Source organism: Delphinus delphis, chromosome 20, assembly GCF_949987515.2.
Source record: "Delphinus delphis chromosome 20, mDelDel1.2, whole genome shotgun sequence".
NCBI lineage: Eukaryota > Metazoa > Chordata > Mammalia > Artiodactyla > Delphinidae > Delphinus > Delphinus delphis.
In genome coordinates, this window is record NC_082702.1 from 3,061,398 (window position 1) to 3,077,492 (window position 16,095).

The 16,095-nt window shown below is 53.0% G+C and overlaps 1 protein-coding gene and 1 long non-coding RNA gene across 2 annotated transcripts; one reads left to right on the forward strand and one right to left on the reverse strand.

Annotated features, from left to right (window-relative positions):
- Positions 1-1,571: 1,571 nt before the first annotated feature.
- On the reverse strand, positions 1,572-14,483 carry LOC132417209 (uncharacterized). The gene is made up of 4 exons (XR_009517773.1): positions 14,428-14,483; positions 12,697-12,791; positions 2,158-2,254; positions 1,572-1,717 (listed from the first exon to the last, which is right to left on the reverse strand). It is a non-coding gene; the product is annotated as an uncharacterized lncRNA (long non-coding RNA).
- Positions 5,308-8,837, forward strand: ZNF579 (zinc finger protein 579). The gene is made up of 2 exons (XM_059999324.1): positions 5,308-5,403; positions 6,384-8,837. Exon 2 carries the CDS (start codon positions 6,386-6,388, stop codon positions 8,075-8,077), a length of 1,692 nt encoding a protein of 563 aa, XP_059855307.1. The 5' UTR covers positions 5,308-5,403; positions 6,384-6,385; the 3' UTR covers positions 8,078-8,837.
- Positions 14,484-16,095: the final 1,612 nt, after the last annotated feature.

The window sequence follows — 16,095 nt, forward strand, 5'->3', positions numbered from 1 at the left end:
CTTCCAGAAGTGTGAGCAATAAATTTCTATTGCTTATAAGCCACCTGGTCTGTGGTATTTTGTTATAGTAGCCCCAACAGATTAAGACATTCATCAACAATACAGTGGATAAATAAATGATGGTATATTATGCCATAGAATACTATGCAGCAAGAGAACGAATGAGTACAGATGCACAAAATTACATGAATGAAAGTTACAAAGAAGCTGGATGCAAGAAACCAGGTACATAGAGTACCATTCCATTTCTATAACATTTAAGCAAGCAAAACTAAACTGTAATATTGTTTAGGATGCCTTGTGGATGTGAGCCATCTAGAAGAGCAAGGAAAACTTTTTTTTTTCCATAAAACTCAGAACAGTGGAGTTGGATGGGTTAAATTCGGGATGGGACATGGTGGAACCTTCTATGGGCTGTGGGGTGGCTGCCAACATTCCGTTTCTTAATCTGGTGATTATTTTATAATTATTTGTTAAATTGTGCGTTTTTATCGTGCCCCTTTCATCTATACGTCTTATATTTCACAAGGAAAAACATTTAAAGGAGGGAGATAAGTTTGGAGGCAAACAAGTAAGAGTTTGGCATTCAAGGAAGACATTTTTGCCTGGAGATCCACAATTGCCCATTTGAAAAGGCTCCAGGTCGGCCCCTGGGAACGCTCACCTTGGAGACATTCCTCTCCACTCTGCCACCAGTACACAGGAAGGGGGATCAGACTCACCCCTTTGGGGGGGGGAATACTTCGCGTTGGAAAAACAAGACCCGCCTCCTTAGATATAGGTGCCGCCCCCAGGGACAAGACCTGCCCACTTGGAGACTGGCTCGGCCTCCAGAGCTGAGGGCCTGGAAAAGTGCCAGGGTTGTCATGGAGATGGCCGCCAGGCAGTGGGGTGATGAATAGGGACCTCCTGCCTACCTCACCTCCACTCCAATCCTTTCTCTTCTGAGAGGGTAGCAATAGGGATTCGTCCCCTTTCCCGAGTGTCTCAGTGCCAGGTGGTGGGCTGGACCTCGTCCCCAACTCGTGGCCGCATCTTATCAATGTGCTAATTGAGGCTCGAAGGCAGAGGGGGAGGATTTTACCCTGGGGGTGAGCTCAACCGGTCCAGAGCATCAGTTACTAGCCAGACGCTGGCGACTCCGACGCCTCTGTGGGCAGAGCTGACTCTCACATGCGGACAGGTGGAGCCAGCCACCCGCACCGCCCGCTCACATCTGATGTGATGCGCTTCGCATCTCCCCACCACGTCGGTCTTCTCCCCTTCCAGGGCGCCCCCCACTCCAAAACCTGAGGCCCTCACTCCTCCTCACCCTTCGTCCCTCTTTATTCACCCACAAATACTGCTTGATATGCGAGGCTTGCTGAGGGTAGAGCAGTTACACAGGCGAAGCCTGGCATATAAACTCCCTGGGAATTTATATTCCATGTGGAAGGGGAAACAGGCAAAATAGGAAAAGTAGCCTAATGTTTGCAGTAAGTACAAAGTTGAAAATTAGGGCAGAGCAAGGACTAGAGGGTGTCAGGAAGGCTATTTTATTTTTATTTATTTATTTATTGGCCGTACTGCGCAGTTTGTGGGATCTTAGTTCCGCCACCAGGGATGGAACCCATGGCCCCTGCAGTGGGAGCGCGGAGTCCTAACCACTGGACCGCCAGGGAATTCCCAGGAGGGTTGTTTTAGGTAACGTGAACGGGACAGGTGTCTCTGGGGAGATCTGTAAGAAATGAGGGAAGTACGGGAAAAATTATGGAAAGCTAGGAGAAGGACATTCCAGGCAGTGAACTGCACGTGCAAAGGCCCTGAGTCCGAAAGAGCAGAGAGGGCAGTGTGGATGGAGCAGAGTGAAGCAGAGGGAGAAAGACAGGAATCCGTGAAGGGAGCTTCCAGGGTTCAGACGGTAGGGCGTGGGGTGCAGATGAGGAAGGTGGGGAGGAAGAGGTGAGAGCCACGGGACGGTGTTCAGCACAGGAGCGAAGTGATGTGATTTCTAGGTGCCGGAGACTGCACGCGAGGGAGGCGGGGGGCCGAGGCAGGGAAGCCAATGAGGAGGTGGAGGCGGTGGGAATGGCATCCAGGAGGGCAGCCCTGAGCCAATCAGCGCCAGGTCCCGCCCCCTGCCCGAGGCCGGCCCCGCCCAGGCCCCCCATCTCTCACCTGGACCCGGGCACCGCCTCCTTCCTGCTCCCCGCCTCGGTCTCCCCTGCATCCGGCCGGGCCTCCTCGCGGGTCCCACAGGAATTTCTCTAAAACACTAATCGGATCATGTGACTCTCCAGCTTAAAACCTTTTCAATGGCTTCTCAGTACACTCGGAATGCGTCCAGCATTCAGCCTGGACTAGGACGCCGGACATAGTTGCTCGTGCAGCTCCGGCCTCTCTCCACCACACTGGCCGCCTTTGATGCCCCAATCCAAGGCCCCAAATCTCCCCTAGGACATGATCCCCACCTCTGCCTACGCCTACACACACATATAACACGCTGATCTCTCTGAAATTTCTTTCCCCTCAACCTCATTGCTGAATTCGTTTCTTTCATTTAGGAAAAAATATATATTAAGTCTTCAAAAATAGATAATAAAATAATAACACACTCACACACCCTAGGTATATACGCAAAAGAACTGAAAACAGCCATTAAAAGAAAAACTTATACATAACAAATGTTCATAACAGTACTGCTCACAATAGCCAAAAGGTAGATACAACCCAAGGTCCATGAACAAATGAATGGATAAACAAAATACAGTATACCCATACAGTGGAATATTATTCAGCCATAAAAAGGAATGAAGTGCTGCCACACGCTACAATGTGGATGAACCTTGAAAACATTATGCTAAGTGAAAGAAGCCAGTCATAAAAGACCTCATACTAGATGACTTAACTGATATGAAATATCCACAGAAGACAAACCCAAAGAGACAGAAAGACGATTATTTGTTGCCAGGAGATGGGGGGAGAAGGGAATGGGGAATGACAGATTAATGGATCCGGGTTTCTGTTTGGGGTGATGAAAAAGTTCTGGAACTAGATAGTGGAACTAGTGAATTTTTCTTTGTTTTTGTTTGTTTGTTTGTTTTTGTTTGCTTTTGGCCGCCCTGTATGGCAGGAGGGATCTTAGTTCCCCTATCAGGGATCCAACCTGTGCCCCCTGCAGTGGAAACGCAGAGTCCTAACCACTGCACAGCCAGGGAATTCCCCTCGAGAATGTACTTAATGACACTGAGTTGTACACTTCAAAATGGTTAAAATGGTAAATTTTATGTTACATGTATTTCAACAAATAAAAAGTATACACACACACCCACCCATATATTGACTACCAGGTTTTTTTTTTTTTTTTTTCTTTAATTGGGCCTCTCACTGTTGTTGTGGCCTCTCCCGTTGCGGAGCACAGGCTCCAGACGCGCAGGCTCAGCGGCCATGGCTCACGGGCCCAGCCGCTCCGCGGCATGTGGGATCCTCCCGGACCGGGGCACGAACCTGCATCCCCTGCATCGGCAGGCGGACTCTCAACCACTGCGCCACCAGGGAAGCCCCTGACTACCAGTTTTATTAAAACATAAGAGGTACACCTGACTCCATAGACCTCCCCCCCCCCAAGATGATTGCCTCTCCCTTCTCAAAGGTAACCCCTATCCCAAATTTGGTGCTTATTGTTTCCATGGATGTGTTTAGACTTCTGCTCTATATGTATATGTCCTTAAAAATGTAGTATTATTGACCAGATGTTTTGAAAAATCATGCTCCTCACCATCATTTCTCCCATCTCTTTGTGAAATGCAAAGACTTAGACTCACTACTTTGAAACCTCTCAGTACCTCACTTTACTGCTCTGTGAAATGGGAGAATGTTGTGCACTTCTTAACGTAAGGAGGAACAAATGGGCTTGTATTTGTAAAGCACTTACAAGAGTAAGCTATCATTTATTTTCATTGTATTTATTTTTATTATCCCCCATCATTTGTTTCTTTTTCCTTTACTTTGTTAAGTATGAAACACATTCACGTGGTTTCAAATTCCAAAAGTACAAAAGGGCAGAGCGTAGTAAGTTTCAGTCCTGGGAGTTAGAATGTTGCCAGTTTCTTCTCTCTCCTTCCAGTTCTCCCAGACACAACCCGCTGATAAGTGCAGACAGAACAGGCTGCAGGCTGTGCTCCACCTTCCGTGTTTTCTCCGTTATCATTTGGAGCCTTTCCATGTTTTTACACAGTGAGGTTAACCTCTTCATTCTTTTTTTTATGGACACATAGCGTTCTGCTGGGTAGCTCAATCACGATTTATCACTCAAATCCCTGACCGATGGGCAGGTAGCTCATTTCCTGTCTTTCGAAGTCATGCACAATACTGCAACGATTAACCTGGTACAGACACCGTTTGTGGCATGTTTCTGAGTAGAACTATCAGAAGAATAGTGTCTGTGTCGGTATATTTCTCTCCCATTTCCATTTGCCTCCCGCTTCCCATTCCTAACCCTCGGCTTTCATCCTGCAGGTTTCAGCGGAAACATCGTTGCCTCCAGGAAGCCTTCAGGGATCACTCTCAGTGTTGTCTCTGCTCCCTGTAATCCCACTGCATCCTGCTTCTGGCTTTGGAGCACACTCTCCAGAAGGGCCATTGGATCTGTGTTTGTCTGCCTCCTCTGCCAGTCCCTGAGCTCCCTATGGACAGGGTCCAGCGGCCTCTGTCTTTGCCACTGCAGCTCCAGCACCAAGGACAGAGCTAGAACATAGTAGGTGCTCAGTTAATATTGGTGGCTTAGGATCGAGTGAATATATGCTGCAAAATGAGTAACTGGTCTCTTAGGGTCAAGTGGATATACGCGGGGTTTATCACAGAGGAGGAGACTGAGGCTCAGAGAAGGGAAAGTCGCTTGCTCAGGCACCCACGTGAAGGCTGCTGTCAGGTTTTAGTCCAGATTGCCGGTACTTTCCCTGAAGCCTCTGTCACTGCCTCATTCATCTCCTTTCCCGGCCACCCCTCTCGCCCAACACAGTGCCTGGCACAGACAGGACCTGATAAATGTGTATTTGTTGAAGGAATGAATGAATATGTGTGTCTGTTGGGGAGGGGAAGAAGGGGGGCCGGACCCAGCCCCCTCCTCCCTCGGGAGCCCAGAGGACGGGGCCCCAGCCCCCTCCCCTTACAGAACCCAGGAGTCCAAGCCGCGCCCCCCTCTCCGCCCCCTGGCTCTCCTCCTCCACCATCTTCCGGCTTCCCAGCCAGTCTTTCCTCTCTCAGGCTCGGACGAAAAGCCGGGTTTCCGGGGGGAAGGCTTAGGCGGTGACACCGAGCCCAGCCTCCTCCACCCCCCACCACGCTCGGGGCCCTCCCTCCCTGCCACCACCATCCGCGCTCGGCCGGCCGCGGGGAAGGAAGAAAGGAGCAAAGGAGGCGGAGGTAAGAGCCGGGCGCCCAGTCATCGGGGCGAGCCCCAGGCCCCGGGCTCAGAAATCTGCAAGGCCTCGGCCCGCGGCCCCAGTTCTGCAGATCATGCCTGCGGGGAACCAAAGGCTGGGCCCAGCGGGGAGACCGCGGCCCCCCCTTGGAGACCTAGGGCTCCCGACCCCCAGCAGCCTTCCTCGGGGGCGTGTGGGGGGTCCAGGGCCCTGGCCCTCAGCCTCCTCCTCGCTGGAGATTTCGAGCAGCTGGGCCCCCAGCCCCCTCCTCCCCCTTGTCTTGGGGGCTCAGGCCCCTCCCCACAGCCCTGTCCACCACTGGGACCCAGGAATCCATACCCACCACGTACAGAAGTCTAGAGGCTGGACCCCGGTCATCTCCCAACCCCCCCCCACACCCCCAACCTCAGCGCCCGGGATCTCGCCCCCTCCCTCCCTAGCCCCCTCCCTGCCCAAGAGTCTGAGCCCTCCTACTCCCGGCCTCTCCCAGACTCTGGCGACTGGGCACCCACACTCCATTTCCGGGGCCTCCCGATTTTGAATCCCACCCCCTCCACTCTGGCACCAAGGGCTGTTTCCCAGCCCCTCCCCATACGTTCCAGTGGGGCCCCTGGAGGAAAAGCAGTTCACTGACTTTGTCTGCCTCTGTCTCTTCTACTGTCTCTGTCTTGTTCTCCCTCCCTCCACCCTGCCATGGTTCCTCTGATCTCTGTGTTTGCACCATCTCTGCCTAAATCTCTTTGTTTTCTCTTCATCTCTGTCTCTGCTGGGTGTCCCCATCTCTCTCTCCTGCTTTCTGCCTCTCACCATCCTTTCTGTTTCTCCTGGTCTCTACCTCTCATCTCGGCCTTTTTCGTCTGTCTCGCCTTCCCTTGCCCGGCTAAATATCTGACCCTCTCTGTGTCTCCTTGTCTGTCTCCTTGTCTCTCTCTGCACCCCCCTGCCTCCCCAAATCTCCACCTCTTCCCTATCTCTTTACAGGCATGGATCCGCAGCCTCCTCCACCAGCCCAGGGCAGCCCACCTCACCGTGGCCGGGGCCGGGGTCGTGGCCGAGGCCGTGGTAGAGGCCGAGGCCGTGGCAGGGGGGGCGCTGGAGCTCCTCGGGCGCCCCTGCCCTGCCCCACCTGTGGCCGCCTCTTCCGCTTCCCCTACTACCTCTCCCGGCACCGGCTGAGCCACTCGGGCCTGCGGCCCCATGCCTGCCCCCTATGCCCCAAGGCCTTCCGCCGGCCTGCCCACCTCTCGCGCCACCTGCGTGGCCACGGGCCGCAGCCCCCGCTGCGCTGCGCCGCCTGCCCCCGCACCTTCCCTGAGCCTGCCCAGCTCAGGCGCCACCTGGCCCAGGAGCACGCGGGCGGCGGGGTCGAGCTGGCCATCGAGAGGGCAGCCAAGGAGGCGGCCGGGTCCGGCTGGAGCCCGCAGGACAAGGGCGCCGAGCAGCCCACCTCTGTAGCAGCGGGCGCCGCGGAGGAGGAGGCGGAGGCGGCGGCGCGGCCCGAGACGTGGTCCGCGGGGGAGCCGGCCACGCTGGCGGCCGCCACGAGCGCGGAGGCCCGCGAGTCGGAGGAGGAGGAGGCCGAGGCCGGGGCGGCGGAGCTGAGGGCCGAGCTGGCGCTGGCGGCCGGACGGCAGGAGGAGAAGCAGGTCCTGCTCCAGGCCGACTGGACGCTGCTGTGCCTCCGCTGCCGTGAAGCTTTCGCCACCAAGGGCGAGCTCAAAGCGCACCCATGCCTGCGCCCCGAGGGCGAACAGGAGGGCGAAGGGGGGCCCCCGCCCCGTCCCAAGCGCCACCAGTGCTCCATCTGCCTCAAGGCCTTCGCCAGGCCCTGGTCGCTGTCCCGCCACCGGCTGGTCCACTCCACCGACCGCCCCTTCGTGTGCACGGACTGTGGCCTGGCCTTCCGCCTCGCCTCCTACCTCCGCCAGCACCGTCGCGTCCACGGCGCGCTCAGCCTCCTGGCCCCGCTGCCCGCGGCGGGCAAGAAGGACGACAAGGTGTCGGGCGGACGGACCTCAGGGAAGGGGCCCGAGGGGGGCGAAGGGGCAGAGTGTGGGGGCGCCTCGGAGGGTGGAGAAGGCGGGCAGAACGGAGGGGATGCCGCCCCGGCCCGGCCCCCCGCCGGGGAGCCCCGATTCTGGTGCCCCGAGTGCGGCAAAGGTTTCCGGCGCCGTGCGCACTTGCGGCAGCACGGGGTAACCCACTCTGGGGCGCGGCCCTTCCAGTGCGTGCGCTGCCAGCGGGAGTTCAAGCGGCTGGCCGACCTGGCCCGCCACGCGCAGGTCCACGCGGGCGGTCCGGCCCCGCACCCGTGCCCGCACTGCTCGCGGCGCTTCTCGCGCGCCTATAGCCTCCTGCGCCACCAACGCTGCCACCGCGCTGAGCTGGAGAGGGCCGCCGCCGCGCAGCAGGCGCTCCAGGCCCAGGCCCCGCCGTCGCCCCCGCCGCCCCCGCCGCCCCCCGCTGGCCAGGAGGAGGAAGGGCTTCCGCTGCCCATCGCACACATCAAGGAGGAGCCGCCCTCCCCGGGGACCCCACCTCGGCCGCCGCCGGCACCCCCCGTCTTCCTCAGCGCCTCCTGTTTTGACAGCCAAGACCACTCAGCCTTCGAGATGGAGGAAGAAGAGATTGACAGCAAGGCCCACCTGCGCGGATTGGGGGGCCTGGCCTCCTGACCCGCACACCCATCCTCAGCCCCTCCGTTTGGCCTCCCGGTTTGCAATATGAAGGAGGGAAGTTGAAGGAGAGGAACCTCCTCTGTGTACCCACCCCTCCCCTTCTAGCCCTCGACACTAAGGAGGGAGGAGGCTGGGCCGCCCCTCCCTCCCCATCGCCCACCCCCAGACCCCCCTGATGCTGGTTAGAAACTGCTCACCCCACTTCTGAAGGCAGGACGCTGATTCAGGAGGTGGGGGACACTGGCCAGAGGGATGGACACTGAGGCGGGGGCCCCCGGCCTGGCTGTCCCCCGTTACACACACTGGACACCATCACCTCTTTGGAACTGCCAGACCCTATGGGGGGCCCCCAGTGAGCAAAGGTCTGTCCCTGTCCCTTTGTCTGTCTGTGAATAAATGTGAGTTCGTGGAACTGGAGAGAGTGGGGCTGTCTGTGGGAGTGAGGGCTGGCTGAGGGCATCTGGGTGAGCAGGGATGTGTCCACCAGGCTCGGAGCTTGGGTTCAGAGCGGGAAGGATGCAGGATAAGCACGTCAGGGACCATGGGGCTCTCAGCCAAGCAGGCAACGCACAAGAAGCGGGAGTGGAAGAAGGCAAGCTGCCACCTGCCCTGGGCATCTTCAAGGATCCCTACGTGGAATCCATCATTTACCAGACGCAGCGCTAGGCCCCACAGAAACCCGCACTGGGAGGGGCTGGAATTGTAGCTCTGCACAGCCTGATACGGTTTAGCTGCTGGCCCCTGGCGGCTGCTCCCAGTGGAGAATAATATCAATACATTTACAATAAAATAATTAAAATGAAATAAGATTAAAAGTTCAGTTCTTCGGTCACACTGTTTCAAGTGCCCAGTATCCCCCTGTGGCTGGTGGCTACGCTGTTGGACAGCACAGATCTAGAACATTCCACATCGCAAAAAGTTCCACTGGACCTTGCTGCCCTAGATAATAAACCAATCTGCAACATAACGTCAGGTATTGGTAAGGGCTTCCAAGAAAACTACAGGGCACTGTGAAAAGGGAGCCCGTGGGGAGGGCGAGGCCTCTGGGGAGATGACATCTGACCTTTGACCTTCAAAGAACCAGGTGGAGGGGCGGGAAGAGCAGGGACAAAGGCCGTGTGTGAGGTGGTTGGGTGCTACATGTTTTGAGAAACCGCAAGGAATTGGTGGTGGGTTGGGGAGCGTCATTTTCTACATATCCTCCAGGTGTGTGTGTGTGCGTGTGTGTGTGTGTGTGTGTTTAACCCATTTGTTTAGGTCCTAGTAGTTGGGGGGGGGGGAAGGATGTCTCCAAGCCAATCCTCCTTAAACTTCTCTTTCCTCCCGTTGACATCCTGCCTTCCCCAGCTCTCCCTTGCTCTATGCAGATAATGACACTACCTACTTAGGTATCCTGACACCTGTAAGGCCAGGCCAGAGAGGGGTGACATCATGCTTGTTTCCCAGGGCAACAAACCAAGGTGTCTTGGAGGCTCAGGAGGGAAGTTTGCTTCCCTGGTGTGATGAAACATAGGCAGAGGGGGGAGGGCCGGCGGGAAGCTGGAAAGAGGGCCGCTGCGAGTCAGGGAGGGGAGATGATGACCACCCAGAGCTTTGCAGAATTCCCTCTGTCCAAGAGGTAATGAGACACATCTTAGCCGAGCCCTTGGAACGGTGCCTGGCATGTAGGAAGCACTCAACACGTGCTAGCCTGTTTGATCAGCCCTGTGTTCACTACCACCCAGTGCTGGATGCTGGGGGCAAAGACCAGCTGAGCACCTGCCCTCACGGAGCTTACAGACCAGTGGGGAAGATGGATAAGAATCAAATATTGGCACAAATAAATTAGGGTTTCCAAATGAGCCTATGCACTAGATCCTACAGGAATCTGTAACTTAACCTTGGGTGTTGGGGAGAAGGGGGGCTGGGCTATGCTTTCTTAACAGGCCAGCCACCTCCCCCCCGCCCAGGAACCTTCAGTGGCTCCCTATTACCACATCCCAATGTGGGCCAGAAAACTTTTCAGCACAATCTCATGGACAGAACTCATTGAGGGAGACGTTTATATAGCCCCATTTATAGAAGGGGCAAACTGAGGATTAAAGCTAAGAAGGCACTTGTCCTACTTCTGTGATCACTAATATGAATTGCGTCCTTCGTATTAAAGGGTTACTTTGGGGAATTCCCTGGCGATCCAGTGGTTAGGACTCCGCACTCTCACTGCCGAGGTCCCAGGTTTGATCTCTGATCTCTGGTCGGGGAACTAAGATCCCACAAGCCGGGCAGCGCGGCCAAAAAAAAAAAAGGTTACTTTGTGGAAAGAGCTGAAGACAATGGTTGGCACCTGGGAGGAAGTCTTTGCTGTTGTTGCTTTGTTATTATTATTCTCCCAGGTTGCTATAAATATGATCTCAGGGAATCCTAGTTCTTGATGGGAAACATCCTCACCATTTTCCAGAGGTGGAAACAGCGCTCAGAGCGGAAGTCTCTTGTCCAAAATCCCATAGCTAGGAACTGGTGGACACAGGATTTGAACCTAGGCTGGACCAGCTCCATGCCCTGAACCCAACATCAGGCCCATGTGACCTTCACAATCAGCTCCCAGCCACACAACCCACCTTTCCAGCTCCCCCCGCACACACACACACATCCTGGTCTCCAAGCCCCAAGGCAACCCCTGCCACTACAGATTTGCCCACCACCTTCCCCCACCCCATACGCTCCCTCAACCTTGACATGCCACATCCGAAGAGAAACACTCCTAGAACAAAATACAGAACTTATGGCAAGAAAAGGGCCTTAGAGATGGAGCCCAGTTCTCCCATTTTGCAGATAAGAAAACTGAGGCCCACGTCTGTGGGACAGGCACAGGAAATGGTAAAATAACCAAGTAATTTGTATTATTATGAAGCAATAGTAGTGGTGTTCATGAATCTAACCCTACTGCTTGTCTTTCCCAGTGGTGAGCATCTTACACGGACGATCTCAACGCACTTGTTAATAATAATACAAAATACATTTCTTGAGTATTTACCCTACATCTCTTTCTGAGGGGATTTACGTGGATTAGCTCACTTAATCTTCGCCTCATCAGATAGATACTATTATGAGCTCTGTTTTTTTCTTCTTAAGCAGCTTTGTTGAGGTATCATTTACATGCCACAGAACTCACTCATTCTAAGTGTACCATTCAATGATTTTTAGTAAATTCACAGGATTGTGCAGCTATCACCACAATCCAATTTTAGAACATTTCCATCGCCCCAGGAAGATCTCTTGTGCTCATTAATCGTCACGTCCCGTTTCCACCTGCAGTTCCAGGCAGCCGCTAAAGTACTTTCTGGAGATTTGCCTTTCTGGACATTTCATAGACATGGATCATACAATATGTGGCCTTTTGTATCTGGCCTCTTTCACTTAATGTCTTCAAGGTCCATCCATGTTGTAAATTGTAACAGCACGTCATTACTTTTACGGCTGAATAATATTCCATTATATGGACAGACCGCATTTTTTTTTTTTTATCAGTTCATCGTTGATGGGGGTTTGGGCTGTATCTACTCTTTGGCTGTTATAAATAGTGCTGCTATGAACATGTGTGTACAAGTCTTCCCGTAGACGTATGCTTCTGTTTCTCTTGGGCAGATTCCCAGGAGCGGAATTGCCACAGTGTGTGGGAAGTTTACAATGAACTTTTTAAGAAACTGCCAGACTATTTTCCACTTACCATCCCACCAGCATGAGGGCTTCCCAAGGGGGCTCCATTTTCCTGAGAAGGAAACTCAAGTACAGAGATGTGAAATGACTTGCCCAAGGTCACACAGCTAGTAAGTAGCTGATCTGGATAAGACCCCAGGCATTGTGGTCCCAAAGCCTGTGCTCTTCTTTTTTTTTTTTTCATTTTCCAGTTCTTTTTTTATTGAGGTAAAACATAACATAAAATTTACCTTTTTTAACCATTTATGTGTACAGTTCAGTGGCATTAAGGACACTCCTATTGTCCTGTAACCATTACCATCCTCCATCTCCAGAACATTTTCATTGTCCCCAACTGAAACTCTGTCCCCATTAAACAATAATAACTCTCTGTTCCCCCTCCATCTGGCCCCCGGCAACCACCCTTCTACTTTCTGGCCCTATGAATATGACTACTCCAGGTATGCAAAGAAAAACTCTTCTGTTTTTCTTCTCTACTCTCCTACAACACTACTCATGGAATACTTCACCTCTGACACTTCCGGTCACCAAATGTGTGTGTGACATTTGGTCACACATCAAGCAATTCTGCAGCAAAGCTGGGTGTCTACAGTTCGGTTCAGTTCTGACACTGTCTACCTGCAGATGATGTCAGATCCCACAGATGAAGGGGTCAGTCCTGCAAGACGGCATCTTCCCTCCCCAATTTCAGACACAATCAAAGTCTGGGTTGTTACCCATGCCAAAGCCTGTGCTCTTAACCCCTTATACAAGGATTCACCCTAACCTTGTTCACTCATCATTCATTCATTCATTCATTCATTGAGCAACATGTGCTTACAGGTAGGAGACACATCAGTGGACAAGCAAACAAGGTTACATTCTGGTAGGGGATGCAGCTAAACAAATATACTTAGGACATCAATTCAACAAATACTTACCGAACTCCCACTCTGGGCTGGGCACCGTCCTAGGTGTTGATCGTCCACCGGCTAATGAAACAGACACAAATCCCTCCCCACGTGGGGCATCCATCCTGGTGGGCAGAGACAGACATGAAAACACAGTGAGCAAGTAAGTGATGAAGCATCTTGGGAGGGGATGATGCTGTGGAGCAGGGTGATGCAGGACAAGGTGGGGGTCGGGTGGGAACTGCAGGCCTGTCCAAACAGGAGCCAAAGGGGGGAGCCTCGCAGGTAACTGGGGATGTGTCCCAAGGGAGGTGCACAGTGCATGCACAGGTCCTGAGGTGGGAATGTGACCAGCATGTTCAGGGGGCAGAGAGGCCAGCCTGAGTGGAGGGGGGGATGGGGGTCCAGATCCAGTAGCAACTCGAAAAGACTCTGGTTTCTTCTTAAATGAAATGCAGACAGAGGGACTTCCCTGGTGGTCCAGTGGTTTAAAACTTTGCCTTCCAATGCAGGGGGTGCAAGTTCAATTCCTGGTTGGGGAGCTAAGATCCCACATGTCACACGGCCAAATAAAACAAAACATAAAACAGAAGCAATATTGTAACAGATTCAATAAAGACTTAAAAAATAAATTGTCCACACCAAAAAAATCTTAAAAAAAAAAACAAAACAAAGAAATGCAGACAGAGCCCCAAAGGGATTCATCAAGAGGCTGGCATAATTTGACTTGCCTTTTCCCTTTTTTTTAAAAAATATTTATTTATTTATTGGGTTGTGCCAGGTCTTAGTTGTGGCATGCAAACTCTTTTTTAAATTTAAAAAATTTTTATTTTTGGCTGTGTCGGGTCTCAGTTGCTGTGCATGGGCTTTCTCTAGTTGCGTCGAGTGGGGGATACTCTTCATTGCGGTGCGTGGGCTTCTCATTGCAGTGGCTTCTCTCGTTGCAGAGCACGGGCTCTAGGCGCGCGGGCTTCAGTAGTTGTGGCTCATGGGCTCTAAAGTGCAGGCTCAGTAGTTGTGGCGCACGGGCTTAGTTGCTCCACGGCGTGTGGGATCTTCCTGGACCACGGATCTAACCCGTGTCCCCTGCATTGGCAGGCAGATTCTTAACCACTCTGCCACAAGGGAAGTACTCCATCTTTTTAAAAATAAATAAATTTTACTATCTAGAGCCGTTTTAGGTTCACAGAAAAACTGAGTGGAAATACAGATGGTCCCCATCCATCTATCCTTTAAAAATTCATTTCAAAGCAATTTGCAAACATTAGACCACATCACCCCTAAATACTTCAGCATGAATAACATAACAAGATATCAAATATTTATTGAACCTTCTTGTCCTTGATAAAATTTAAATCCCGTGAAATGCATGCCTGAGACCTTACCATCTGATGAATTCTGAGAGATACAGAACACCTGAGTAGCACAAATTCCTCTCCTGATTTAACAGATTCCCTCTGGCTTCTTTTTGGAGGCCAGACTGGTGGAGAGTGGGAGCAGAGGTCCTCTTATGCCTGCCTGCCTTTCTCCTTCAACAACCTTTTTCTTTTAGAATCGTTTTTAGATTTACAGAGAAGTTGCTACGATGGTCAGAGCCGTCCTGTGTGCCCCTGACCCAGGTTCCCCCAATGTTATCATGTCCCTACCATCCCAAACCAAGAAACCAATACTGGCAGATGCAACCCTTTCCTCAGATTTTATTCACTGTCCCTAATAGCTTTCTGTCCCAGGATCCCACCCAGGACACCACCGTGGCCTTACTTCCTGCCTCCTGAATGTCCACTGGTCTGTGGTCACCCTTCAGGCTTGTCTTGGTCTTTCATGATCCCGACCATTTTGAGGAATCCCTGGAAGAAAGGCCACGCCCACGTGCCCAGCGCTCCCGGGCCGCGCCTTACCCACGTGACTATCACTGAAGATGTTAACCTGCCTCACCTGGTGGTTTCCACGCTGTGCGGTGGCCCCTTCCCCGTTCCAGACTCTTACTCTTTGTAAGCAAGTCGCTGAGCTGCAGCCCACATGGAGGGGAGGGGAAGTATCCAGATACACTTTTGGCGAATTCTGTCCCTTCTCCTTACCCTGTTTGTTTATCTATTCAATCATTTGTTTGTTTTCTGTGTGTGTTTTGTTTCGTTTTGGCCACGCCACGCATCTTGCGGGACCTTAGTTCCCCAACCAGGGACGGAACCTGTCTCCCCTGCAGGGGAAGCTCGGAGCCCTAACCCCTGGACCGCCAGGGAATTCCCAATCATTTATTTGTATCCGTATGGATCACAGACGTTTCTTTTATACTTTGGGTGATAGTCAACTACAACATGATCTCATATAAATAGTTTCTATTGTAGTCCCATGTCACAGTATGTATTTCCTTGAAGCCCACCTGTGTTTGGATGCCAGGTACCATCAAGAGCTAGTGAAGCAAGCACTGGGAGCTCAGTATCTTGTAATAACCTATAAGGGGAAAGAACCTGAGAAAGAATAGATGTGTGTGTGTGTGTGTGTGTGTGTGTGTGTGTGTGTGTGTGTAACGGAAGCACTTTGCTGTACACCTGAAACTAACACAGCATTGTAAATCAACTCTACGTCAGTAAAAAAATAAAATCAAAACTAAAAATAGAGAGAGAGAGAGAAGCAGCGCTGAGCAACAAGCGGGAGTTTCTGGCCGGCGTGTGACGGGAGATGTGACTTCAGCCGGGTGACCGAGGAGGGCTTTTGAGGAGGGTTTGAAGACTCGGTCCGGAGGAGCTAGGGACCTGAGCACATGAGGGGCTCTGAGGCTCCAAGGGGACGGCCACCTGCCCGTGGACATCCAGCCATGCAGAGCCACACCCACCTTTCCCAGGCACCAGCCCCACAGCGGTTTCTACCCCCTGTTCCCGGCCCCCTGGGCGGGCAGTTTGGAATTCAGCCTCCGAGGCCAAGTCCCCACCCTCCACAGCCCCTTATCTCGCCACGCCCGGCACTGTGCCTGGCACCGACCCTCGCTCCATAAATATTTGCTGCCACTCACCCGGCTGCGCAAGCCCCAGCTGCCCTCCTTTGCCCTCCTCCCGAACCAGCTCTTTCGTCTCAAGGAGGGAGCGGGGTGTTGGTGGACCCCGATGTGGAATCAGGGACGTGACCCACCCAAGGTCACCGGGAGAGGGAGGGCCAGAAAGAGAGCGAGCTGGGCGGCCTCCAGACTTCTAATAATGGGATAAGTTAGCTACTATTTATTGCCTCGCCCATTCGCTGGTGTCAGGCACTTCACACGCATTTTCTGGTTTCATCTCCCCAACGACTCTGCTGGTTCCTAGCGCAGATCAGCTATCTCACCTCGTGGCCTGGGACGGGCGAGCCTCTTTGCCTGGGATGACCCCCTCACCCCTCCTCCAGGAGGCCCACCCTACATCCCATGTTTCTCTAGCGATCCCCTGTCATAGGCCCAGG